The 27549-nt window shown below is 41.3% G+C and overlaps 1 protein-coding gene across 4 annotated transcripts in view; it reads right to left on the minus strand.

Annotated features, from left to right (window-relative positions):
- Positions 1-659: 659 nt before the first annotated feature.
- Positions 660-27549, minus strand: part of cdk8 (cyclin dependent kinase 8) — a 192624-nt gene continuing 165734 nt past the window's right edge. For 3 of the 4 annotated variants that reach the window (XM_078545403.1, XM_078545405.1, XM_078545406.1), the window contains 6 exons: positions 23359-23428; positions 17751-17823; positions 5114-5211; positions 3614-3692; positions 3061-3219; positions 660-1906 (listed from right to left, as the gene is read on the minus strand). In XM_078545403.1, the coding sequence (XP_078401529.1) occupies positions 1781-1906; positions 3061-3219; positions 3614-3692; positions 5114-5211; positions 17751-17823; positions 23359-23428 (605 nt within the window). In that variant the 3' untranslated portion in view covers positions 660-1780. The remainder of the gene's footprint in view (positions 1907-3060; positions 3220-3613; positions 3693-5113; positions 5212-17750; positions 17824-23358; positions 23429-27549) is intronic. The other variant, XM_078545404.1, reaches the window with a different exon arrangement.

Raw genomic sequence — 27549 nt, forward strand, 5'->3', positions numbered from 1 at the left:
TTTGTGATAAATGGGCTTTCTTTATTTCATCAATTACATTTCAATCAATATCCCTTCAAAATTTTTTTTTGGTATTGTGGCATGAGTGAGTTGCCAATGAATAAAATTGCAGAAAATGTGTATATTTTGCTTCAGATTTGGCACATAAAAGTTGCCTGGCTATAATATCATGCTGGAAATTTCAACTTAGAATAACAAAAGTAAAGCATGCTTAGACAAGTTATTTAGAAGAACCACTTTTAAGCATTTGACAACAATTAATGCAGTGCCCAAGCAAGCTTTCCTTTGCTGTAGTTTCTTTACTGGCCAAAAGAGGGTGTCAGGAATCAGTCTGTGCATTGGAACCGAAGTTTAAAGATGACACTGCCCAACAAGTGAAAGCTTTGAGTAAACTATGACCGCAGAAATATTTGCGCCAGGCAAGCATGTGTTAAAGTGACCATTGCATAGATTGCAAGCTTTTATAGAATTAGGAAAACAATTAGGCATGGAAACTAAATAAAAGAGACTACACAGAGCAATTAATTCAGAAAAGATTGCTTATGGCTCCAGCTATCCATGTAGCAAACGAATCCACTCAGCAAACTGGAATCAAGGGTATTTTCACTCAACACATTGTCATCCCAATACTTGATAAAATTTAACAGTAGTAAAGTTAATACTATAAGTTTTCAAAATTTATTGTCAGAATACTTGCTTCGTTCATGTAAAATGGTACAGTACACATGTTACATTTCTAAATGAATTCGAAGGCTCTCCTACATCTCACATTCATCTTAAGGGCACTCAATAAAAGCACATACGTTTTCATTTTAAAAAAAAACTCGATTCAACAAAAAGGAAAATCCACTACACAATGTCAACTTTGCAAATTCATGACAAAATATCTGAGCTGAAGCTGCAAACATGGAGACACATCACATGCTTTTTGTTTGCCACCCCCAAAGCATGCTCACAAAATCAGCTACACCAACAGAAAGAAATAAACACTGCCCAAAGTAAATGTCCTTTGAAAGGCTGGATAAAGATCATAGATACAATACTCAGTACAGTTCATCTACTGCTGGTAAAATTAAACGTAGCAGCTGTTATAAGTCAAGTCAATTGTAAAGAATGGGATGGGGTTGCCTTAAGGTGTGTTTGAACATAATGGATATAAAGTTCAAACTGCCCAGCTGGAGTCTTTGGGAGGTTACAATCAGTTGATAAATTATGAAGCTTACATACAATAAAATCTTGTGCTGCAAATACATTTGACATAAAACACTGAGACATTAAGTAACCTACCACAAAATGCACCTAAACTTGAAATTTGTACCAAATAATGTATAGTCCGCATCATGGATACCTTCACCATTAAACATAACTTCTTCAAGTACCAGATTAGAAGATATTTTCTTGCTATTAGTAAAACATTGTTACATAGCAAGAACATTCATCACCAAAAATTAGAAATGGTTGCTCTAGCACATTCACAGCTTCAACTGCTACAATCTGTAACCATAAAGGGGGGAAAAAAAGAATAATTGGTCTGAAGAAGTAGGTCAAGTAAACTATGGAAGCAGCATGTCAATAAACACAAACTGTGCTAGAGCTTTCTTTTCAAGTCTAACCCAAGTACTTTACATTATGGAGACACTGCTCCATCTGTGGAAAGAAAAGAACTTGGCTAATGTGGTTATACAGTACATTCTTGGGAACTGAGCCAGACCCAGGCTGCCAGCCATATGCTCAGTCTGTAGTCTCAGCGAGTGCATTAAGCTTGGGAAATAGCTACAGGTCAGTACCGGTGTGCCTGGTGTGAGTACTGTGGAGGCTGCTGGGAGGTAGTTGAATATCCCATGCTGCTTTGTGGTTGTGATGTGCTTGGTCCAGGATTCTGATAGGCAGCATGTGGGTTGGAACGCTTTAAAAGAAAACAAAACAACAAAATATTTCCTTTCATTTCTTACTGAAAAGTAATTTAAAAATCTAGAATTATAGTTAACTATATTCTGTTTTGAAAGCCGTTTTAAGCTGTAATCTTAAATGAACATGAACATTATGGGCAGAATTTAATAGTGATGGCACAATGCCCGTCTACTTGCAGGAGAGCTGGTGGCAACCTGCTGTGGCTATTTCGGGCCCACCGACTCAATTTAATGCCAATCAGGCAGTTACTTGGTTGGGGACAGGGTTCTCTGTGTCTTCAGAGCAGATATCCAGCCTTCGGGAGCTGCTGACCAAACAGAGTTTGGCAGCACTCCAGGACCAGCAGTGCCACAGTGAGCTTTGGCCTCTGCCAGTACTGCAGTAGGGCCTCAGAGCAGGTTCATTGCTGGAGCTGTGGAGCAAAAGGTAGGTGAGCGGGATTGCCAGGGCCAGTGAGGGAGGCCCTGGCCAAGGGGGGAAAAAGGGAGGGGGGGGTGTCAGTTTAAAGGACAGGAGAGGTCTTCTTACAGGAACAGCCCTTGCCATCAGCAGATCTCCCCCTTGTGCACAAGCAGTTCAAGTAGGAGGGATTTCTTCCCCACACCACTCCCCTGCAATGCCACAGGCATGCTCACCAAGGTTTAGCTGGCAGCATGCCAACGTGACGTGGCCTCTGCCCACTGGAGGTAGAGCTTAAGCGGTCATTAAATAGCCACTTGGGGCCTCACTTGGCCTCTGGGTGGGAAGGCCAACCTCGACCCTTCCTGCCCTGGACTTAATTGGTGGGAAGTCAGGAAGGCAACAGGGTCTCTGCCCCGCACCTTTCGCCCCATTATATGCTCCCCCACTTTCAAGCCTGCTCCTGTAAGGAGCACTGAATTCTGCCCAATATCTCTTTCCTGAATTTCAATGTTTCGTGCTCACTCCAGACTTGTTTGATATGAGAGGCCAATATAAACCATTTATAATATCAATGTATGTTTTACAATAAAATGTGGTTAATACAACATTCCTCTACAGTGATCAAGTTCCCTTTAAGAAAGTCAGTTTATCTACTGTTTAAGTAGAAAATAGATTTTAGGGGAAAAAATGACCCCAACCACCTCTAACTTCTAAAAAGCATGTTACCCTTAATGATGAGCTCTGTACCTGATAATCTGAGGTCATGATAAGTCCACCTGAGGTAGTGGTCGGGGGAACAACTCTGACTTTCTTGAGGGGTGGTCCTTGCGTGTGACTGTTGTCTTGGTTCCCTGGATGGCCACCTCCATTAGTGTGATTATTGCCTTGCTGTTGCTGTTGGTTCTTCTCAATTTATCAAAAAAGAAGACAGAGGGGAAAATCTGAACCAGCATATTCCAACATCTAGGATCATGACTGAACTTGGTGCACAAAAATTTACAATTTAAATAAATATTTTTATAAAAGCTTGTTTCTGCACCAAAAATAAGCTCTTTCTTGATGCAGCAATTAGCATAAGCGATAGACTACAGATGCAGATGAATAAAAACAGAGCAGTCAACTAATTTAAGCACAATGTCTCATGCTAAAAAACTATCTTGCCATCTGCTATCATGATGCAATTTTATCCAACACGTTGAACTACAAAACTGATTATATAACAGCCTAACTTTTGTTTAATTTCAGGCAGTCCATAATAATATACAGCAACTTTTCTACATGCTCTGTTCTTTACACTTACCTTGTCTCCTTTATCATCAGGCTCATCTTCTGTAAGAAATTCTCGTTTTGGATAAGGAATCTGACAACCGGCAAAAACACTGCAAAATTTAAAAAGAATATAATGAAAACTAAAATCCTACCCAGCTGCATAGCTCATTCTCGATGATACTTTTGTAGTACAGAACTCAAGTATTGCTGAAAAAGAGAGACATGTCTAAGCTTTTTGCTTTGCACTCATTAGGACACTCGCAATAATACCAATATAGGGGGACAACAACAATTTATACTGTATGTGAAGATATTGCTGATTGGTTGGCAAGTGGCATTGCTATGGAGAAAGCACTACCAATGGTGACTGACAGTTAACTGCCAAACATTATTTGAAATTTAAACCAGGCAGCTTGACACTGAGGAATGAGTCAGCAAATTGTTGTCACTTATTTTGTTTAGCTAAAACAGGCGCAATGTACGTACATGTTCTTTCTGTCTGCGAAGAACAGGGCCCATGAATTTGTAATACCTTGCCATTCCAGGATAATGAGGTAGACCATACACTCTTCATGTCTGAAAGTGTCATCATTTGGCCCATTTGCGAGTTCACACAATACACAGCGAGTAATGATCTGATCAGGAAAGCCACTGTCCCGCATGATAGATTTAAAACACTCAATTTCTGCATCAAGCTTCCAAGGTGAGTGATTTAATTCAATGACATTAGTATTGCTGAATCCCCAATTATCAACAACCTGGGGCTTCCACTGACCTGAAACTGAACTGGACTAGTCATATAAATACTGTGGCTACAAGTTCAGGTCAGAGGCTAGGAATCCTGCAGCAAGCAACTCATTTCCTGACTCCCCAAAGCCTGCCCACCATTTACAAGGCACAAGTCAGGAATGTGATGGAACACTCTCCACTTGCTTGGATGAGTGCAGCTTCAACAACACTCATGAAGCTTGACACAATCCAGGACAAGGCAGTCCACTTGTTTGGCACCCTATCCACAAACATTTACACCCTCCACCACTGACGTACAGCGGTAGCAATGTGTACCATCTAAACGATGCACTGCAGAAACTCATCGAGGCTTCTTAGACAGCACCTTCCAAGCCCACGGCTGCTACCATCTAGAAGGACAAGGGCAACAGACACATGGGAACACCTCCAACTGGAAGTTCCCCTCCAAGCCACTCACCATCCTGACTTGGAAACATATTGCCATTCCTTCACTGTCGCTGGGACCAAATCCTGGAACTCACTCCCAAACAGCACTGTGGATGTACCTACACCACATGGACTGCAGTGGTTCAAGAAGGCAACTTATCACCACCCTCAAGGGCAGTTAGGGATGGGCAATAAATGCTCACCAGCGATGCCCACATCCCATGAATGAATAAAGAAAATGGCTAGGGCCCTATTGTTGATAAGGCCAAACTTATCAAATTTAGCTATACAAACCCCAATATGTGTTGTTGAAAGCATTCTGGAATAGTCTTTGTAACAAAAGGAGTCAACATACTCTGATGTAGGGAGTGGGTCTTCAAGGAAGTAGGCATCCTGCATAGCCTGTTCGGAGGTAATTCTCTTGGTTGGGTCCATTGTGAGTAACTTCTGAAGCTGAAATTGAACGGGGATTGAAAAAGAAGATGGTTAATTGTGATGATAATCACCAATACTAACTGACGGCTATGACACCATTTTTCATATAACGTCCCTCTATCAGTACAACAAGCCTAAACTGGGAATCATATAACCATGAAAACAGGTGTTATGCTCACAATCTTTTTCCAATATTCATGAGGAAATATGCGACTGCAATGCAATAGAATCTAATAAAGGAATTGATAGCCAAAGACTTAATAATTACATGGGAACACTACACCATAAACAACTGAGATTAAACATGCCATGATTAATCCAAAAACACTAATTGTATAATGAGGCACTGACACATGCAGAAGAGGTAGAATTTTGTAGAAGTGCTTTTAAATAACCAATCAGATGTCAAACAGGGTTTGAATTTAAAGCCATGATGTTGGTACAGGCGTAGGACACTGACAAGATTAACATCCATGTACTAGGTTATGTTTTGAAATGCATATAATATCCAAACATCATGAGGTTTTCATTGTTATGGGTGTTAAGTCAGAACCTTTGGGAATGGGAGAGCTTTGCAAAAACATTTTAATGTTTTTTTGCTCAATACTTTTAATATAAAATTATTATTACAAATCTCAAGCGTCTCTGACTGCAAACTATTTATTTACTAATGTTGAAACTATTTAAAATCCAGATTTAAATCATTTTTGCAATAGGGAAAGGGATTTCAAATTAGAAATGGACATGTCCAGTTGCAAGAACTAGCACCACTGAAAGGACTAAATGAGTCATGTGTACTTTAATTTCTACGATTCTATTCTGCTCACGAGTGCAAAATATATTTCAATATTTTCAACTCAAAAGTATCTAGAAATATTACAGATCCTGTCACATGCTGTGATATGATGTGATATTAGAGAGGAATGTGATATTACAGAGGGTGCACAAAATACTGTGAGGGACAGGTAACACTAGTATAGAGAATAGTAAGTTAATGGGCAGAGTTGGGTCAAGGGAGAAAGTAGCAAAATCTAAATCAGGGTTACTATGCAAGTATGTGAATGCACGAAATATAGTAAATAACATTGGGGAGTCACATGGCAGATTGCCATGTGGAAATATGATGATGTGGCGATAACAGAGCCCTGGCTCAAGGAAGGGCAGAACTGGGTATTCAGAAGAGATAGGAAAGGAAGCGGGGTGGCAGCATTGGTTAAGGAGAGCGTTGCAGTGCCGGAGAAAGAGGATGTCCTAGGGGGTTAAAGGACCCCTCAATCAATTTGGCTCGAGCTAAGGAAAAAGGGTCCAATTACATTTCTCAGTGTAGTCTCTAGACCACCAAATAGCGAGAAGGACATAGAATAACAAATCTGCAGGGAAATTACAGGGAGGTGCATCATAGAGTAGTTATAATGGGGGACTTTAATTACCCGAATGTGGACTGGGACAGTGGTAGCGTAAAGGGCAGAAAGGGGCAAAAGTTCTGAGGTTGTGTTCAGGGGTATTTTCTACAGCAGTATGGTGTCCAATCCAACAAGAAAAGATGCACTGTTGGACCTAATTCTTGGAAATGAGGTGGGCCAAGTAGATCAAGTGTCAGTGGGGGGAACATTTAGGAGACAGTGATCATTATATTGTACATTTTAAGATGATGGTAGAAAAGGATGACAGGCAATCCAGAGAATAATTAACTGGACAAGGGCCGACTTTGATGGGGCAAGAATGGAGTTAGGCCAGATAGAATGGAACAAAAGATTGGCAGGAGAAATGATAACTGAACGATGGGCTACCTTCAAATAAGAATTGGTTCGGGCACAATCAAGGTATATTCCATTGAAAGGGAAAGGTAGGGCAAACAAATCCAGAGCTCCCTAGATGAAAAAGGAGATTGAAATTAAGATAAAGAAGAAAAAGTGCACTTATGACAGGTGTCAGGTGGAAAATACAATTGAGAACCAAGAGGAATACAGAAGGTTCAGAGGGTAGGTGAAAAAGCATATTAGAGAAGCGAAGAGGGATTATGAGAAAAGACTGGCAGCCAAAATAAAGGGGAATCCCAAAGTCTTCTATGGACATACAAGTAGTAAAAGGGTGGTAAAAGAAGTAGGGCCAATTAGGGTCCGAAAGAGAATTTACACATGGACAAGGGGCCATGGCTGAGGTATTAAATGAATACTTTGCATCCGTCTTTACCAAAGAGGTAGATGCTACCCAGGCCATGGTGACAGATGAGGAAACTCTGTCACTAGAGGGGTTCAAAATTGATAAGGAGAAAGTGTTGAATAGACTGTAGGTACATAAAGTTGACAAGGCACCGGGACCAGATGAGATGCATCCAAGGATATTGGAGGAAGTGAGTAAAAATTGCAGGGGCACTGGCCATAATCTTTCAGTCTTCCCTAGACTTGGGGTGGTGCCAGAGGACTGGAGAATTGCAAACATTACGCCCTTGTTCAAAAAATGCAGTCAGGATAAGCCCAGCAATTGCAGACCAGTCAGTTTAACTTCGGTGGTGGGCAAGGTTCCAGAAACAATTAATTGGGATAGCATTAGTAGTCACATGGAAAACTTGAGTTGATGAGGAAGAGCCAGCATGGATTTCTAAAGAGGAAAACGTGTTTAACTAACTTGGAGTTTTTTGAAGAGGTAGCAGAAAAGGGTAATGCTGTTGATGTGGTGTATATGACACAATGCCACACAACAAACTTGTGAGAAAAGTTATTGATCATGGAATAAAAGGGACAGTAGCAAAGTGGATACAAAATTGGCTGAAAAATAGGAAGCAGAGAGTAATGGTCAATGGATATTTTTCAGGGTGGAGGAAGGTTTGCAGTGGAGTTCCCCAGGGGTCGGTATTGGGACCCTTGCTTTCCCTGATATATATTAATGATCTAGATCTTGATGTGCAACAGACAATTTCAAAGTTTGTGGATGATATGAAGCTTGGAAGTGTTGTGGACTGTAAGGAGGACGGTGTGGAACTTCAAAAGGACATAGACAAGTTGGTGGAGTGGGCAGATAGGTGGCAGATGAAGTTCAATGTGGAGAAGTGTGAGGTGATGTATTTTGGTAGGAAGAACGTGGATAGACAACATAAAATAAGGGGTAAAATTTTGAAGTGGATGCAGGAACAGAAAGACTTGGGTATATATGTGCATAGATCATTGAAGGCGGCAGGATAGGTGGAGAGAGCAATTAATAAAGCATATAGTATCCTGGGCATTATTAATAGGGGCATAGACTACAAGAGTAGCGAGGTTAGCTGAATTTACAAAAGACACTTGTTAGACCTCAGCTGGACTATTGTGTACAGTTCTGGGCACCACATTATAGGAAGGATGTGAACACATTACAGAGAGTGCAGAAGAGGTTTACAAGAATGGTTCCAGAATTGAGAAATTTCAGCTATGAGGATAGATTGGAGGAGTTGAGATTGTTCTCCTTGGAAAGGAGAAGGCTAAGAGGAGGTTTGATGGAGATGTTCAAAATCATGAATCACAGGATCACAGAATCACACAGTGCAGAAGAGGCCCTTCAACCCATCAAGTCTGCACCGACATGTGAGAAACACCTGACCTGCCTACCTAATCCCATTTACCAGCACTTGGCCCATAGCCTTGAATGTTATGACGTGCCAAGTGCTCATCCAGGTACTTTTTAAAGGATGTGAGGCAACCCGCCTCCACCACCCTCCCAGGCAGCACATTCCAGATCGTCACCACCCTCTGGGTAAAAACGTTTTTCCTCACATCCCCCCTAAACCTCCTGCCCCTCACCTTGAACTTATGTCCCCTCGTGACTGACCCTTCAACTAAGGGGAACAGCTGCTCCATATCCACCCTGTCCATGCCCCTCATAATCTTGTACACCTCGATCAGGCCGACCCTCAGTCTTCTCTGCTCCAACGAAAACAACCCAAGTCTATCCAACCTCTCTTCGTAACTTAAATATTTCATCCCAGGCAACATCCTGGTGAGTCTCCTCTGCACCCTCTCCAGTGCAATCACATCCTTCTTATAATGTGGCGACCAGAACTGCACAGTACTCCAGCTGTGGCCTCACCAAGGTTCTATACAACTCCAACATGACCTCCCTACTTTTGTAATCAATGCCTCGATTGATAAAGGCAAGTGTCCCATATGTCTTTTTCACCACCCCACGAACATGCACCTCCGCCTTCAGAGATCTATGGACACACACACCAAGGTCCCTTTGTTCCTCAGAACTTCCTCGTGTCATGCCGTTCATTGAATACTTCCTTGTCAAATTACTCCTTCCAAAGTGTAACACCTCACACTTTTCAGGTTAAATTCCATCTGCCACTTATCTGCCCATTTGACCATCCCGTCTATATCTTCCTGTAGCCTAAAACACTCAACCTCACTGTTAACCACCCGGCCAATCTTTGTGTCATCCACAAACTTACTAATCCTACCTCCCACATAGTCATCTATATCGTTTATATAAATGACAAATAATAGGAGACCCAGCACAGATCCTGCGGTACGTCACAGGACACTGGTTTCCAGTCACTAAAGCATCCTTCTGTCATCACCCTCTGTCTCCTATAACTAAGCCAATTTTGAATCCACCTTATCAAATTACCCTGTATCCCAGGTGCATTTGCCTTCTTTATAAGTCTCCCATGTGGGACCTTGTCAAAAGCTTTGCTGAAATCCATATAAGCTACATCAACTGCACTACCCTCATCCACACACCTGGTCACCTCCTCAAAAAATTCAATCAAATTTGTTAGGCATGACCTCCCTCTGACAAAGCCATGCTGACTATCCCTGATCAAACCTTGCCTCTCCAAATGGAGATAGATTCTCTCCTTTAGAATTTTCTCCAATAGTTTCCCTACCACTGATGTGAGACTCACTGGCCTGTAGTTCCCTGGCTTATCTCTACAAACCTTCTTAAATAGCGGAACCACATTAGCTGTTCCCCAGTCCTCTGGCACCTCCCCCGTGGCCAAAGAGGAATTAAAAATTTGGGTCAGAGCCCCTGCGATCTCTTCCCTTGCCTCCCTCAGCAGTCTGGGACACAAATCATCCGGACCTGGAGATTTGTCCACTTTTAAGCCTGCCAACACCTTGTCACTCCCTATATCAATTTGCTTAAGAACCTCGCAGTCTCTCTCCCTGAGTTCGATACCTTCACCCTCATTCTCTTGGGTGAAGACGGATGTGAAGTATTCGTTCAACACTCTACCAATGTCCTCTGGCTCCATCCATAGATTGCCTCCTTGGTCCCCAGCGGGCCCTACCTGGTTATCCTCTTCCCATTGATATACTTATAGAATATCTTGGGATTTTCCCTACTTTTACCAGCCAGAGCTTTTTCATATCCCCTCTTTGCTCTCCTAATTGCTTTCTTAAGCTTCATCCTGCACTTTCTGTACTCCAATAATGTCTCCGCTGATTTGCTTCCCTTGTACCTGCTAAAAGCCTCTCTTTTCCTTCTCATCGTATCCTGAATATCTCTGGTCATCCATGGTTCTCTGGGCTTGTTACTCCTTCCTATCACCCTGGAGGGAACATGTTGAGCCTGTACCCTCCTAATTTATTTTTTGAATGCCGCCTACTGCTCCTTTGTAGATTTCCCCACAAGTTGCTGTTCCCAGTCAACCTTGGCCAGATCCTGCCTTATTTTACTAAAATCCACTCTCCCCCAATCCAAAACATTTTTTTGCAACTTGTCTATTTCTTTGTCCATAACAAGCTTAAACTGTACCATGTTGTGGTCGCGATCACTAAAATGCTTCCCCACCACCACCTCAGCCACCTGTCTGGCTTCATTCCCCAGAATTAGGTCCAGCACTGTGCCATCCCTTGTTGGACCCTCTACATATTGACCTAAAAAGTTCTCCTGTACACATTTCAAGAAATCCACTCCTTCCAATCCCTTAACACTATGTCTATCCCAATTAATGTTGGGAAAGTTGAAATCACCTAATATAATTACCCTATTGTTATTATTTTTACCTCTGCAAATTGTGCACATATTTGCTCCTCAATTTCCCACTGACTATCTGGGGGTCTATAATAAACACCAAACGATGTGGTTGCCCCTTTTTTATGCCTAAGATCTACCCACAAAGCTTCATTCGATGCCCTCTCCAAGATATCATCTCTCCTTACTGCAGTAACTGACTCCTTAACTAATAATGCAATGCCTCCTCCTCTTTTACCCCCTCCCCTGTCTCGCCTGAAGATTCTATATGCCGGAATGTTGAGCTGCCAATCCTGCCCCTCCCTCAACCACGTCTCAGTGATGGCTACTATATCACAATTCCACATGTCAATCCTCATCCTTAACTCATCCGTTTTACCTGTAATACTCCTTGCATTAAAGTAGAGGCCATCCAGCCTTGCCTTACTCCCTTGAAGCTTATTGCAGCTGTACTCCCTCTGACTTGATTGTTTTACTGTATTCTGTGTCCCCTCCCCCGCCGAATTAGTTTAAACTCCTCCCAACGGCACTAGCAAACCCACCCGCAAGGATGTTAGTCCCGCTCTGGTTCAGATGTAGACTGTCCCACTTGTACAGGTCCCACCTTCCCCAGAAACGGTCCCAGTGATCCAGGAAACTAAAACCCTCCCTCCTGCACCAACTCTTAAACCACGTATTCATCTGCACTATGCTCCTATTTCTGAGCTTGCTAGCACATGGCACTGGGAGTAATCCAGAGATTACAACCCGAGAGGTCTTGCTTTTCAGTCTGCTGCCCAACTCCCTGAATTCTTGATGCAAGACCTCATCCCTCTTTCTACTTATGTCATTTGTACCAACATGTACTATGGCCTCTGCCTTATCACCCTCCCCCTTCAGGATGCCCTGCAGCTGTTCAATGACATTCTGGACCCTGGCACCAGGGAGGCAACACACCATCCTGGAATCACGACGGCCACCTATCTGTTCCCCTGACTATAGAATCCCCTATTACTATTGGTCTTCCTCTCTTCCTCCCCTCCTGTACAGACAGGCTGCTTGTGGTGCCAGAAGCTTGGATCTGTCTGCGCTCCCTGGAGGAACCAGCGCCCTCATCAGCCTCCAAAATGGAATACCGATTTGTGAGCGGGTACCCAGGGGACTCCTGAACTACCTGCCTGTTTCTCTTGGACTGCTTGGTGGTCACCCATTCCCTTCCTTCCTCAAGTCCCTTCAGCTGTGGTGTGATTACCTCTCTAAACGTGCTATCCACGATGCTCTCAGACTCGTGGATGCTCCACAATATCCCTAGCCGCCATTCCAGCTCTGAAACCCGAGCTTCCAGGAGCTGCAGCTGGACATACTTCCTGCACACATGCTGGTCCCGGGCACTGGAAATGTTCCCAGCTTCCCACGTGGAGCACAAGGAGCACACCACGGCTTTGAGCTCTCCTGCCATGACTTATCCCTTTAAATTAAACCTTTTGAATCAATTACTCTAGGGCCCTTCTTTCCTGATCCTCGTTACTATAGAATATACAAACTATAAACCACAAAAAGACCTTAAAGTATAAGAGATAAAAGCCGTAAATACTTACCATAAAACTTACCCACTACTTACCAGTCATTCCTTTCCCTTGTAGCCTCTACTGCCGCAGCAGGGCAAGACAACTCTCTGAAGATTTAAGAAGTTGGATAGCAAAAAAAAATGCAAAAAGCGCCTCTTCCCCTATGCACCAAATTCCCACTGTGCACCAAATTGCCAATATCCACACTCACTCTGGCTGTGTCTCACTCAGGATGAGGTCTCTCCCCTGTTCGTGTGCAAGCATGAAGGGGCTGGACAAAGTAGACAGGGAGAAGCTGTTCCCACTCGTAAAAGGACCAAGAATGAGAGGGCACAGATTTAAAGTGATTTGCAAAAGAAGCAAATATGATGTGAGAAAAAACTTTTTCACACAACGAGTGGTTCGGGTCTGGAATGCATTGCCTGGAAGTATGGTGGAGGTAAGTTCAATTGAGGCATTCAAGAGGGCATCAGATGATTATTTGAATAGAAACAATGTGCAAGGGTACGGGGAAAAGGCAGAGCAATACCACTAGGTCATAATGCTCATTTGGAGAGCCGGTGTAGACATGATGGGCTGAATGGCCTCCTTCTATGCCATTAAAATGCTGTGATTCTGTGTCTCCTGTTCTTGCCTTCACAGATATACATTAATAAAAGTTTTTGTTTGAGGTCAGGCAGAACTACTTTTATCTTCAGCATCAAAAAATTTCTACACTAAATAGACAGCCAAATTGCACTGCAATGCTATGAAAACTAATCTTAAGTTCATTATGGCATTTATAGTATATTAAGAACATAGCTCAACATAAATTCAACCATGGGGAGTTATAAGGTGTAATTTTAACCATTCGACTACACCACAATGCATGTTCAAGTGTCTGTGATTCTCTTCATTACTAGTACTGTATCTTAGAGTTTTTTTCCTTTTCTATACATTAGATTTTGTTTTTGCTTTAGTCTAACAGATCTAGAAGATAAACATTCCCATTTCTATTAAATAGAGCCTGCAGAGTTCATTTTCTGACCTTGCTTTCCAATTTATTTCTATTCTTACTGATTTTCATCTTTTCCTCATCTCACATGGCACCTCTCCAGGTTTGTCTGAGGTTGTGCTGCATCTTGACTTATTCAACTCCTCTTTGATGTAGAATGTACACTCCTATCCAATGTTTTGCAAGATTTTAGAAGCACAAAACTGATGTTCTCCCTGGCTTGAGTAGCCCTTCCATTCTTAATCATCATATTTACAGACTGCCTGGGACAATAGCAAGCTTTTAACTTTTGTACTGGATAGTTGTACTTCGAATTAGTTATTCAATACTAGTTACGTTACTGGACCATTAATGAGTTCAAATTCTACCAAGACAGTTGTGGAATTGACATTGCTAACTTTTAATTCCAGATTTATTTAATTATCAGTAACATGATCAACCTGCTAGATTGTCATAAAATCCAACTGGTTCTCTAATGTCCTTTAGAGAAAGATATCTATCATCACAGTCTGGCCTGCACGTGACTCCAGGCCCACAACAATGTGGTTGACTCTTAACTGTCCTCAGAAAAGGCCTAGCGAGCCACTCAGTTGCATCAAAGCTGCTACAATAATGTTAATAATATCAAAGCTGCTACAATAATGTTAATAAGAATAATACCGGACAGAACACTCGGCATTGGAGATGACAAAGGCAGACCCAGCCAGTCAACCTTGCAAAACCCTCTTCACTAACGCCTGGGGACCTGTGCCAAAATTAGGAGAGCTGTCCCAAAGACTAGTCAAGCCACAGCTCAACATATTCATACTCATCAAGTCATACCTTACAATCAATATCCCAGGCACCTCCATCACCACCCTTGGTCATGTCCTGTCCCACTGGCAGGACAAACCCAGCAGAGGTGGGAGCACAGGTATTAAGTCAGGCAGAATGACCCTAGGAGTCCTCAACATTAACTCCAAACTCCATGAACCCTTACGGCATCAGGTGACACATAAGCAAGGAAACCTCCTGCTGATTACCACCTACTGGCCTTCTCCAACTGATGAATGAGGACTCTTCCATGTTGGACATAAGTTTGAAGAAAAACTGAAGGTATCAAGGGCAGAGAATGTAATCTGGGTGGGGGACTTCAATGTCCATTACCAAGAGTGGCTTAGTATCATCCCTTCTCTTCTGACTGAGTTCGCCAAGTCTTGAACGACATATCTGCAAAATTGGACCTGCGGCAGATAATGAGAAACAATAGGGAAAAACCTACTTGACCTTGTCCACACCAATCCACCTGTCACTGATGCATCTATTCATGTCAGTGTTGGTAGAAGTGACCATCCTGTGTAGTCCCTGTGTCGTCAAAGTCCTATCTTCACACTGAGGACGCCCTCCATCATGTTGTGGCACTATCAACGTGCTAAATGGGATAGATTCAGAACAGATCTAACAGCTCAAAACGGGACATCCAATAGGCTGTGTGGGCCATCGGCAGCAGCAGAATTTATTCCACCACAATCTGTAATTTCATGAACTGGCATATCCCTTACTCTACCATTACCATCAAGCCAAGGGACCAACCGTTATTCAGTGAGGAGTATAGAGGACAGCATGCTAGGAGTACCACCATGCATACCTAAAAATGAGATCCCAGCTTGTTGAATGAAGCTACGGCTAAATGCATGCTAATCAACAGAAACAGCAGGGTACGGAGAGAGCTAAGCAATCCCACAACTAATGGATCCAATCAAAGCTCTGCTGTCCTGCCGCACACAGTTGTGTAAGGCAGTGGGCAATTGAGCAAATAAGAGGAGGAAAGTCCATCAGTGAAGATGGCGTAGGCAGCACGGCGGTTGGTGCAGAAAGTGGTGACTGGCGGCCCCAAGCTCGCCCTGGCTGCTGCTAATTACTCTAAACCATGTCTGGCTACCTTCTGGAAATATGCTTGGGTGGAGCTGACTCCTCCAACTCCTGGAGAAATCCCAGTGGCTGTTGAAAGCTTCAAGGGTCTTGTGGCATCATTTAAGGCTGGGAGTTACAAACAAATAACTGTAAAGGATGCCTTGAGGCACACACTTGCAGCCACGGAAATTGTGATGTGGTTTTACATTGGCGAAGCCATTGGCCGAAGAAGCCTGAAAGGACATAACGTCTGAACTCTACCCTGTGTTGGACCAGCATTCCATTGTAAATGAATGAATAATATTTCAAATTAAATTATTAGGACTTTAAAAAAAAAATGCCTATCCTCAATGACAATGGATCCAAGCATGTCAGTGTAAAACTGAAGGTTCAAGAGTTTGCAACCTCTTCAGCCAGAAGTGCCAAGTCGATGACCCATCATGGTCTCCTCCTAAGGTTCCACAGCTGAGCTTACTCAACTCAAAGGCTTTGGGCCCTGAAGACATCCATGCTGTACTGAAGACTTGTGCTATCTGCATCCCAAGCCAAGTGTCCCAGTACAGCTACAACACTGACATCTACCCAACAAAGTGCAAAATTGCCCAGGTATGTCCAGACCATGGAAAGCAGGGCAAACCCAATCTGGCCATCAGTTCACTCTCAATCATCAGTGAAGTTATGAAAAGTGTCATCAACAGTGCTTTTAAAGTGGCATTTACTCAGCAATAACCAGGTCACTGATGGGTTCTGCCAGGACCACTCTGCTCCAGTCCTCAAGACAGTGTTGGTTCAAACACGGATACAAGAGCTGAATTCCTAAGGCGAGGTGAGAATGTCAAATGTTGCCTTATGTCAAGGGCAGTCAGAGTGTGGTTCTAGTAAAACAGAAGTTGATATCGGTGGGAAGCTCTCCACTGGTTGGAGTCATACCCACACAAAGGAAGGCTAATATTGGCTATGGAGACCAATCAGCTCAGTCCTTGGATATCACTGCACGAGTTCTTGAGGGTAATGTCCTAGGCCCAACCAACTTCAGCTGCTTCATCAGTGACCTTCCCTACATATAATGTCAGAAATGAGGATGTTTGCTGTTGATTGCAGAGTCGTCAGTTCCATTTTCATTTCCTAGATACTGAATCAATTCATCGCTGCATGGAACAAGATCTAGACAACATTCAAGCTCAAGCAAATGATAAGTGGCAAGTGACATTTGAGTCATACACATGTCTGGCAAAGACCATCTGCAAAAAGAGAGAATCTAGCCATCTTTTGATTACATTCAACAGGTTACCATCACTGAATCCTCCACATCAACATCCTGGGGATCACCACTGACCAGGAATTTAAATGTTGTGGCTACAAGAGCAGGCCATAGACTGACTATACTGGCGTCACCTCATTTCCCAAAGCCTTTCCACTATCTACAAGGCACAAGTCATGAGTGTGATAGAATACTCTCCACCTACCTGGATGAGTGCAGCTCCAACAACACTCGAGAAGCTGGACACCATCGAGGATAAAGTAGGCCACTTAATTGGCACCCCATCCAGCACCTTAAATATCCACTCTCTCCACCACCAATGTACAGTGGCAGCATTGTATACTATTTACAAGATGCACCACAAGAACTCACCAAGGCTTCTTCAACAGCATCTTTCAAACCCTTGACCTCCACCATCTGGATGGATAAGGGTGATAATATCAGAAAAGTATGGAAACACCACCGCCCTCAAGTTTCCCTCCAAGTCAAACATCATCCTGACTTGGAAATGTATATCACCATTCCTTCATCATTGCTCCGTCAAAATCCTGGAACTCCTTACCTTGCAGCACTGTGGGATGCACCTACACCACACAAACTGTATTTAGCGATTCAAGAAGCGGTTCAACACCAGCTTCTCAAGGGCAACAAGGGTGGGAAATAAATGCTGGCCTTGCCAGTGATGCCCACATCCTATGATTTAAAAAATTTGGATGCACTATAAATGCTGTTTGGTAATGTTTGCTCGTGGCAATTTTTACAAATATTTCCAAATTAATCAGGCATTTGTGTAACTTGATTGCTGGCAAGTGTTTTTTGATTTGTGAAGGTTTAATTAATAATTTGGATTTGCTTCTTAAGCTATGCATACAAACAACAGACAAATAATATCAAGGCTGAGACTTACCAAATGGAAAGCTTTGCTATCTGGTTTTACTTTATGTTTCTCCATATACTTGATAAGGCTGCAGTTGGTATAACTGGAAGAAATAAATTCCAAGCTGTTACCACTTTGAAATGCTCGGTTTCTTGTAAAAGGGGCAAAAATCTTCATTTCAACAAATTTTAATTCCAATTTACTATAGACAGACAAATACAAGTGAAATACTACTAACTGTTCAACCTATCCAATTAGCAAGCAATTCCCCTCTGAACCATCTCTGACAACCTAGCTGGAATTAGTAAAGAAATTCATAAGCACTTCAATCAAGAAATTTGGTCACAAGCAATAATTTACCTACATAATGGGGAGTTTCTTTTAACTTAATCTGAATATCAAAAAAACTGCAGTTTGTTCCATTTTTTAATGCATATATTCTATTCCCTAGTCAATGAGGCAGTAATGAGGGGGTATATTTTCAATTTTAGAGGGAGATTAGAAAAAAATCTGAAAAATGGTTCTTAAAAAGTGGACCGGAAATCATTGTTGAAGTAGATTCCATAATTCTTTTTAAAAACAATAAGTTGTTTGAAAAAGAGAAACATTAAAACTGATGGAGAGTAAGCAGGAAGTGGTATTAAGTTAAACCCTTATGTTAAAAAAATACTGTTGCAGACTTGATGGACTGAATGGTCTGTTTCGATGCTGTAACATTCTGTGATACGATCTTGCCGACAATGACTGTTCTGCTAGAAGTTACCGTGCCTTGTGACTGCAATCATGTCTCCCTTCAGGCAATGATGTTTCTTACTACTACCATCTCCATCGGTAGGAATAAATATCAATATATGGTCTCCCACACTCCATTTGCCCTGAGTGTACCTGTTCTTTTGATAGGTGGTAGTATCACAGGAGACAACATCACTTCTCAAAAGAATGGACATGTAACAAAGAAATTAACAGAGAAATTTCCAAGATTTGACCACATGAAATATTGTCTGCAGCAGCTGAATAACAAGGCAACTTTCAAGTACAAATGTATTAGGGATGGGCAATAACTGCTGGCCTATCCCATGAACGAATAAAAAAAAAAAATTAAGCCAAAGAAACACAGAAGAATAGAAGTAGATGGTTCTCTTAAGGGATTGGCAAGTGTGTCCAGGAAGTAGCTGAGCCATATGAACTGTGAAGTATTAGACGTGAATAATGTCCACTTGGCAAAGTACTGAATGGTGATCGGCACTGCTAAGATTGTATCCCAGCAAGCATTTAATGTCTTCAAGGAAAAGATGGAAGTATAGAAAATTGGGAAGAAAAATTTGAGAAAGAGAAAAGGGGCTATATTACTTAATTAAGAGGTCAGCCTGGAACGCAACAGTGCCAAAGTACTCATTATCTCAGATTAACAATGTAACATCTTACGCACTATCTTGTGAATGGTGTCAAGAAATTGCAGTGCATATCAGCCATATGGCCAATGCATATGACCATAGTAGAATCTACTTCAACTTTTGTCAGGACTTTCTAGTTAAGAACATGATAATTTAAATAAAATCTAAAGACTGTCTGGTGACATTATACTTTATAATGAGTTTACCAAATGAAGCAAATAGCTGGCCTTGATTCCATTCACCTAACATGTAATGGCTTTGAACATCAGCTTAGTGGCAAAAATGGAGAGCTTTTCTCAGTTTATATGTCCCTTCTGTGTAATATATTAAGAAGTATCAGGACACACACATTAATATCAAAGATACCATCCTCAAAACAACTTCTGATATCACATGCTCAGAAGCTTGTTTTCTGGCTACACCTGAAGCTTACAAGATGCCAGTCAACATTTGGTTACTAACAGTCATTGCATCTAATGGAAAACAAGTGTTAGTAAAGTTTAACATGCATCACTAGACAATTAATGAACATCACAGTATATTCAGAACAAACTTAATTTAAACAGCACTCAAATGGTTTTCACCAGGCCTTTTGTGCGTGCATATATGTGTATTTGCAATCCACTATGTAAGCAGATTGACTTCTCAAAAGGCGAGCCTGCATTTCAAAGAATGCAAGTAGTTTTGGACAAAATTCTCTAGTTAATTGCAAGGTTCAAATTCCATTGGCAAAAACAACTATATAATTGCAAGTATGGTGATACCGGTGAAGATTAAGGTGATTAACTACCTGAATAATCCACCCATTTGTTAACTAAAATATCTGCAAAGACTCAAAGGAACTCAAATAATTGGCTTGCCTTTATAATTATTAAACGACTGATGTAAAATTACTCTGCTACATGATCTGACTTCAACAAACTGGGTGAATTTGTTGCTGCTGCTGTGAAAAGATTATGTAGAAAATTCCACAGAGAGCTCTCCTGATTTCCCACCGCAACTTGAATGGAACCCTCAAAAATGATATAAATGGCTAAAAACTGCTGTTAAAACCATTTTTGTGGGGTTTTCACTGACCTCCTAATGGACTTATGCAAGAGACTGGCAGTAGCCCCAAGGAATTTCAGGATTGAATTCTTGAAAATTTCAATTATTACCTGTTACCAAATAAATCCCTCTCTGCAAAAACTACTAGCAATTCAACGTGCAGGTAGGAGGGAAAACCTGAAATTCTCAGCTAGGCAAACATACAAAATAGTATTCCCTAGTTGCAGGCTGGGCCCCTTTCTCTCAGGTGCTAATGGAAGAATGTTAAAATAATTCAAAAGTCTGTTTTCCAATGGCAAAACAGCTAGACCTGATAGCACACAATAGCTGGGACAACTGTTAAACTGATTTCTGTTACTCATTTGTGAATACATCTGTTGAGATTTAATCCTAATTTTAAAAATGGCTTTGGCATACAGCCTTCAGAGATTCTTCTCCAGGCAGTGATGATTTCCAGAATTTGTTCTCTACATAGAGTTCAAAGTGAGAATCCATGTTAGATGTGGCAAAGAGGGCCACCTTTCTGTTGTTAGTAAGAAAATGTATAGCTTGTTGTACCTGTTGGGATTTCTACTGAGCTCACTAAATGCTTCTGTATGTTCAGAACAGCCATTTCCACATGTCAGGATTTCAGATTACACTACCATGGAGGATCCTGGCATAATATATAGGTCTCAGAGTTAAGTCACAGAATTGGTAGGTGTCAATTAGATTTCAGACTCAGCTTCTGGACCAGTATCCTGGAGACAATGAAAGATAGTTTGATATTCCATAATTATTTACACACTTTCCCATCTGTTCATGTGAACTCAGCAGAGGTCATTACCAAATTAGGCTGATGGAGTCTGCTCTTGAGGGTGGTGGTTACTTATAACTAAAAGCTGACATTGCCTATTAAGAAGTAGAGATAACTGTTAACATGGAAGACCATTGGAAGATTGGAATTATTAAATTAACAATCTCTCTTAGAAAGGTCATTAAACTGATGTGAGAAATGGAAAAGGTTTACACTGCTACATTTTTGGCTTTGATTTAGAGAATTCAAGTTGATTTATATCAGGTATATATAATTTATTTATCAAACCTGCCCCATCAATCAATGGGTTTACTGGGCTATATACAAATTGGATACTGATGCGACCAATCTGATTGGTCAGCAGCACTGCAATTCCAACAGCACCAGAAGCGAGTAGCGGTCACTGCTAGGACTATAAGCAGTCCACGAGGAAGAGCAATGGACCCCCAACTTCAGATAGGTCAGGGATTTTGGCCAGCAAGGGGGTGGGGGTTTGGGGGGTTGGGTTGTGGGAGGAGGAGAGGGTTGGGGTTGGGTTTGAGGCCAGGATGGGGAGGGATAAAGGTGGGGTATGATCTTGACGGATGGGGGTGTCCCTGCCCCCAATGGAGAGTCCTCAAAAGGAGATACCCTGCCTTCCTAACCAACAGCAGCCCGCAGAGTAAAGGCTGCCGGGCTGCTCATCTTGCCCCCGCCTTCACCAGCCAGATAAAAATTGCGACAGAGGTGGAATGAGGCCCTTAAGTGGCCATTACTTGGTCACCTAAGGGCCTCAACAGGCCTAAGGGTGGGCAGACTGCCTAATGGCTTGTCCATCTATTGTAATACGGTAAACAGGTCAAGTTTTGGGGGGAAGGCAGCGGGTAAGCCACCCTTATTATTTTACAAGCCCCCTACCCCTACCAGCCTTCAAATACGCTGGCCGGGGGCCATAAAATTCACCCCATTGTCATGGACAAATGGAGATCAATAAAGGAAAACCAGCATGGATTTGGAGTTTTTTGATGAGGTAACAGAGTAGGTTGATGAGGGTAATGCAGTTCTTGTGGTGTACATGGACTTCCAAAAGGTGTTTGATAAAGTGCTACATTAAAAGATATCAGAATGGTTCCAGGGATGAAGGATTTCAGTTGTTTAGGCTGACTAGAGAACCTGGGGCTGTTGCTCTTACAGGAGGCACGGGTAGGAGATTAGATAGAGGTGTTCAAAATCATGAGGAGGCAGCAAAGTCAAATCTCAAGGAATCAAAGGGACAGAGGTATAATGGATACAAAATTGGCTGAGTGACAGGAAACAGAGTAGTGGTGAACTGCTGCTTTTTGGACAAAAGGTATACAGTGGTGTTCCTCAAAGTTCAGTACCAGGGTCACTACTTTTTAAAATTTATTTTAATGACCTAGAATTGGTTGTGCATGGCACAATTTCAAAATTTGCGATTACACAAAACTTACTAGAATTGTGAAATGTGAGGATGATAGTGATAGACTTCAAGAGGACACAGGCAGATTGGTAGAATGGGTGGCCATGTGCTAGATGCAATTTAATGCACAGTAGCGTGAAGTGATATGTTTTGGTAGGAAGAACAAGGAGAGGCAATATAAAATAAAGGTTGCAATTCAAAAAAGGGGTGCAGGAGCAGAGAAACCTGGGGATGTGTGTGTACAAATTGTTGAAGGTGGCAAGGTAGATTGAGAAAGTGGTGAAAAAGGCATATGGGATCCTGGGCTTTATAAATAGAAGCATAGAGAACAAAAACAAGGAAATTATGGTGAACCTTTACAAAACACTGGTTTGGCCTCAACTGGAGTAATGTTTCCATTTCTGGGCACCACACTTTAGGAAGGACATGAAGGCATTAGAGCAGGTGCAGAAAAAAGATATGAGAATGGTTCCAGGGATGAGGGACTCAGTTGTGTAGACAGACGAGAGAACCTGTTGCCCTTACAGAAGGCAAGGTTAGGAGACTTGATAGAGGTGTTCAAAATCATGAGGGGTCTAGACAGGCTAGATAGGGAGAAACTGTTCCTACTGACGAGAACCAGAGGACAGCAATTTAAAATAAATGGCAAAAGGACAAATGGCAACATAAAGAAAACATTTTTTTTATGCAGTGTGTAGGATCTGGAATGCACTGCATGAGCGTGGCGAAGGCAGATTATATTGTGGCTTTCAAAAGGAAATTGGACAATTAACTAAACAAAACAAATTTAAAAGTCTATGAGGATAGGCAGGGGAATGGGACTAGTCAAGTTGCTCTTGAGAATCAGCACGGATATGAAAGTCCAAATGGCCTCCTTCTGTGCTGTAACCATTCTAACTGTTCTAAAACAGTACATTGCTTTGTAGTGACTGCTTTTTGCATATAAATTAACTATAGAAGGCAAATTAAGAATAAACTCACGTATTTCTTCTGAAATCTTTCATCAACGTTGAATGTTCTGGCATCTTTTTAATGTCTTCCCAATCTTTATCTGGCAACAAATAATTAAATAAAATGCATGTTCTTTAATTACCTCAATATGTTTCGAGTTTGTAATATCTACAATTTTGTTTTTAAGTATATAGGATTCCATATAGAATACATGGCATAAAAACAGAACATTCAGTCCAACCAGCCCATTAGGTGTTTATGCTCCACTTGAGCCTCTCCCCATCTTTTCTCATCTAAAATCTACTATCGTAACCATCTATTCTCTTCTCCCACATATGCTTGTCTAGCTTTCCCTTAAATGCATCTATGCTATTCACTTCAACCACTCCCTGTGGTAGCCAGTTCCACATTTTTGCCATTCTAAGTGAAGCAGTTTCTCCTGAATTCTCTATTCGATTTCTTGGTGACTATCTTACATTGATGGCCCCTGGTTATGCTGTTTCCTACAAGGGGAACTATTCCTCTCTGTATTCACTCTATCAAAACCTTTCTGAGGACCTCTATTGGGTTACTTCTCAGCCTTTATTTTCAGAGAAAACCAAAAGAGACCCAACCTGTCAATCCTTTCCTGAAGCACATACCAACACATTTCTGACATCATCCTTATAAATCTTCTCTGCACCCTCTCCAGTGCCTCTATATCCTTTCTATAATATAGCGACTAGAACTGGACACAGTACTTAAGTGTAGTCTAACAAAGGTTCATTACAGGTTTAGCATAACTTCCCTACTTTTCAATTCCATCCTTCTAGAAACAAAGCCTTGTATATGGTTTGCTTTTTATACGGCCTTGCTAATCTGTGGTGCAACTGTTAATGATTAATGTAATTGTACTCCGAGATCCCTTCGTTTCTGTGCCCCATGAAGTTGCATTTTCCACATAACAAACAACCTCCTACCAACAATTATAAACAACCTCCTTCTTCCAAAATAAGCATAGTCTCATATTTATCTCTGTTGAACTTCATTTGCCAATTATTAGTGCATTCTGTAAGTCATTAATGTCCTCCTTTAATTTGTTGCAGTCCCCTTCAGTACTGACTATCCCCCTCAATTTGATGTCATCCTCAAACTGAGAAATTGTATTTTTGATTCCAAATTCACTTCGCAATTGTAGCCGAGGAACAGAAAATATTCAAATTCTTTTAATGTGGCCTAAATTTGAACTGTAATACCAATGTATTTACACACAGGAGTACACAGGAACCTCTTTTTAGCGCATTCATCTTGCTTTTGTGTTCATTACAACCCTATTAAAAAATGAACTTCAAATTCAGTGTCTGTTAGTCCTGAAGCACGACTTGAAATAACACCAAGTTTAAATGTGGTGAATAAAATTTATTGGTCTCCTGACCAAAGTAACCCATACCATGCTACTGAAGCTAAAAGCAAAATGGATTTCTGTTGCCAGAGTTTGTTGGAACTTGGTCTCTATAATGGCACAAAAACAAGGCAATTCAAAACTTAGTGCAAAACCCAAACGAATGTCTTCTTACTCTGAAGCAGTATTTCCTGCATCACATATGCGCTCCTTGGACTAAGGCATTAAATGCGCCCTATAAAATGCCTCTTTTTTAAATGAAATCAGCCAAAGGTCAAAACAATTTTGGTTAATTGACTAACAATGTGTGGAAAATTAGAAAATTAACATTAAGTCTACTAAACATGTGTTCTGAGCGCACTGTGTAATTCTTGCTACTACACAGCAATGTGCAGCGGGCATAAGAGGTTAAACTCTTTCCATATCTACAATCTTTGCCATATTCTAAATATCGAGTGGGAAGACAAGGTTCTTAACAATGAAGTACAGCACTTGAGGAATCTAGGTTGTTTATACTTACTTCTGCCTTAAACCAGTAACAGACAGTATACAACTACTTGCCTGATGTACACAGTGCCATTTCAGGTTAAACAACAACCACAGATGTGTGAATCAACCTGTTTCCAGAAACCTAATTCAAGTTTAAGTTGCTGTAGACCAGTTTTAAAATCTACTTCAATTGACATCGGCACCATTTATTGTGCACTTATATTGCAAGCCCGCTTTCATTCCACAATATGGAGAGTCTGCTGGCAATCTAGATTTGCCCTATTTAATTGCAAGGAGGAATTCAGAGTACAAGTGGCAGCAGCGAAGCAACTATGAATAATCAATATATTCTTTTGCAGCTCATGTTCCTGGTTTTTGGCACTACTCAATATACAAGTCTGTACAGGTTTTGTGGGCCTATACAGGTAGACTGAGAGGTTAATTTGCCCACAACCGAAACAAAAAAGCTGCATCCAGTCCCACCAGCAGCAGCCATTCAGCTCTCCCACCCAAGATCTTTTGTCTCCAGCAGTACAGAAAGAAATCAGCTTTAGGAGTAGATATCCATGCTACCAAAGGCACAATCACTAGCTTTTTAAAGTATTAAGCTGCTGCAAAAGGCAGGGCATTATATTATAACAAGGAAGAAAAGCTTCAGCAGAACATATTCCTTCACATTTAAATTTTTTTTAAAAGAATTTTTCTCCGGCACAATAGGAGATCCTTCAATCAACTAACCCTTCAATCAACTAATTTTTATTCTACTTCTCAGATTAAACCCAGCTATTTCAAATCTTCACTCACATCTGGTAACACTGCAGTAATGTGTGTTACTTCTTGCACATGTCCTGTTGCAGTTTTGTGCAGAAGCAAGGGATTGGCATTCTGGACAAGTCTGGATACCAATCAAAAGCCATTGAGGTGGTTTGGATGCCGCTACATTGCTATCCAACTGGCCCAAGGCCAGAAGTACACAAGTCCCTCAATGACCCTCATGGGCTTTCCCAATACCCTTTTTCAATGGTAACATTGAAAATTAGCCAATAAATTAAAGACATCCGCATTCCAATATTTTAATATCGATGGGGAAAATACATTGCACTGAAAATATTGTCAGGGATTTCCGAATCTAAAAACTTCCTTATGATTCAAAATAGTTGCAAAATTCAGTTTCAAATATTTAGTAATGTTGTGTAAGACTGGAGCTCTAAAGGAGTTAAATGTTATTTATGCTACATTATATAATGAAGAGGTAAAACATTCTACAACTTTGAAGTATAGAGAATCAATTCCCTTGAGGCATCTGGGAGAGAAAGTAGTTAACCCACACCAGCTGTTCTCCTTCAAACACACGGTTTGCCTGTTTGTGGACAGTGCTCATTTCTAGTTGCATTGTCAAAAGCCAGGAATTTCCAAAGACAGATATCACAGCACTATAACAAGTGTTTCTCTCGGTCTCCAGTAACTCCCTAAATCCCAGGATACTGTATACAATTTATCCACCTTGAAAGGTCCACCTTGAAAGGATGAAATATTAAATCCCTATGCTGGGATTTGAGTCTCGGATCTTCTATTCCCGAGCCCAGCAATTAATTAACTATCAAAAACTACCTAGTGGGCAACAGTGACCTACTATCCAACTCATTCCACAAAAGTTCTCTATCTACCACCTTCAGTGCATTTATGTGAAGATTTTTGGACATGTTCTTCAGGTTCTTGTCCACCACTTAACTAAAGCAAGCAGAAGGTAGCCATTTACACTTAACAATTTAATGAAACATTTTATTATTTTTAAATGTCTTCATATTGAAAGAGAAACGTTCAGATTGTTAAAGCAAATTCATACTGTCCAACAGAGGTTAAAACCAGCTTCTGAGCCAGCTATTGAACTAAAGTAGGCCAGTTTAGAAAAATTGAAAAGCTGTTAAACATTGAATTTTTGAAGATATTCAGTGTAGGGAGCTATTTAATTCTTTGCTGCTGGGTTTAGCCAACAAAAATGCTCCAAAGCCTATATGTTTATAGATTTTAATAAGCTACTACTTTTAAAATTTGCAGCTAACATTCTGTTATATCAAATATTCACGGTGGAGACAGTGGCATAATGGTAAGGTCATTGGGCTAGTAATCCAGAGACCCAGAATGCCCTGGGGACGTGGGTTCAAATCCCACCATGATAGCTGGTGGAATTTAAATCCAATTAATAAACCTGGAATATAAAGCTTGCCACAATTGTTTTAAAAACCCATCTAATTCACTAATGTCCGCAATCTACTACATGTGGTTGATCTTAGCTGCCCTCTTAAATGGCCTAGCAAGCCATTCAATTTAAGAGCATTTACCGGAGGGGC

Source organism: Cetorhinus maximus, chromosome 7 (assembly GCF_964194155.1).
Source record: "Cetorhinus maximus chromosome 7, sCetMax3.hap1.1, whole genome shotgun sequence".
NCBI lineage: Eukaryota > Metazoa > Chordata > Chondrichthyes > Lamniformes > Cetorhinidae > Cetorhinus > Cetorhinus maximus.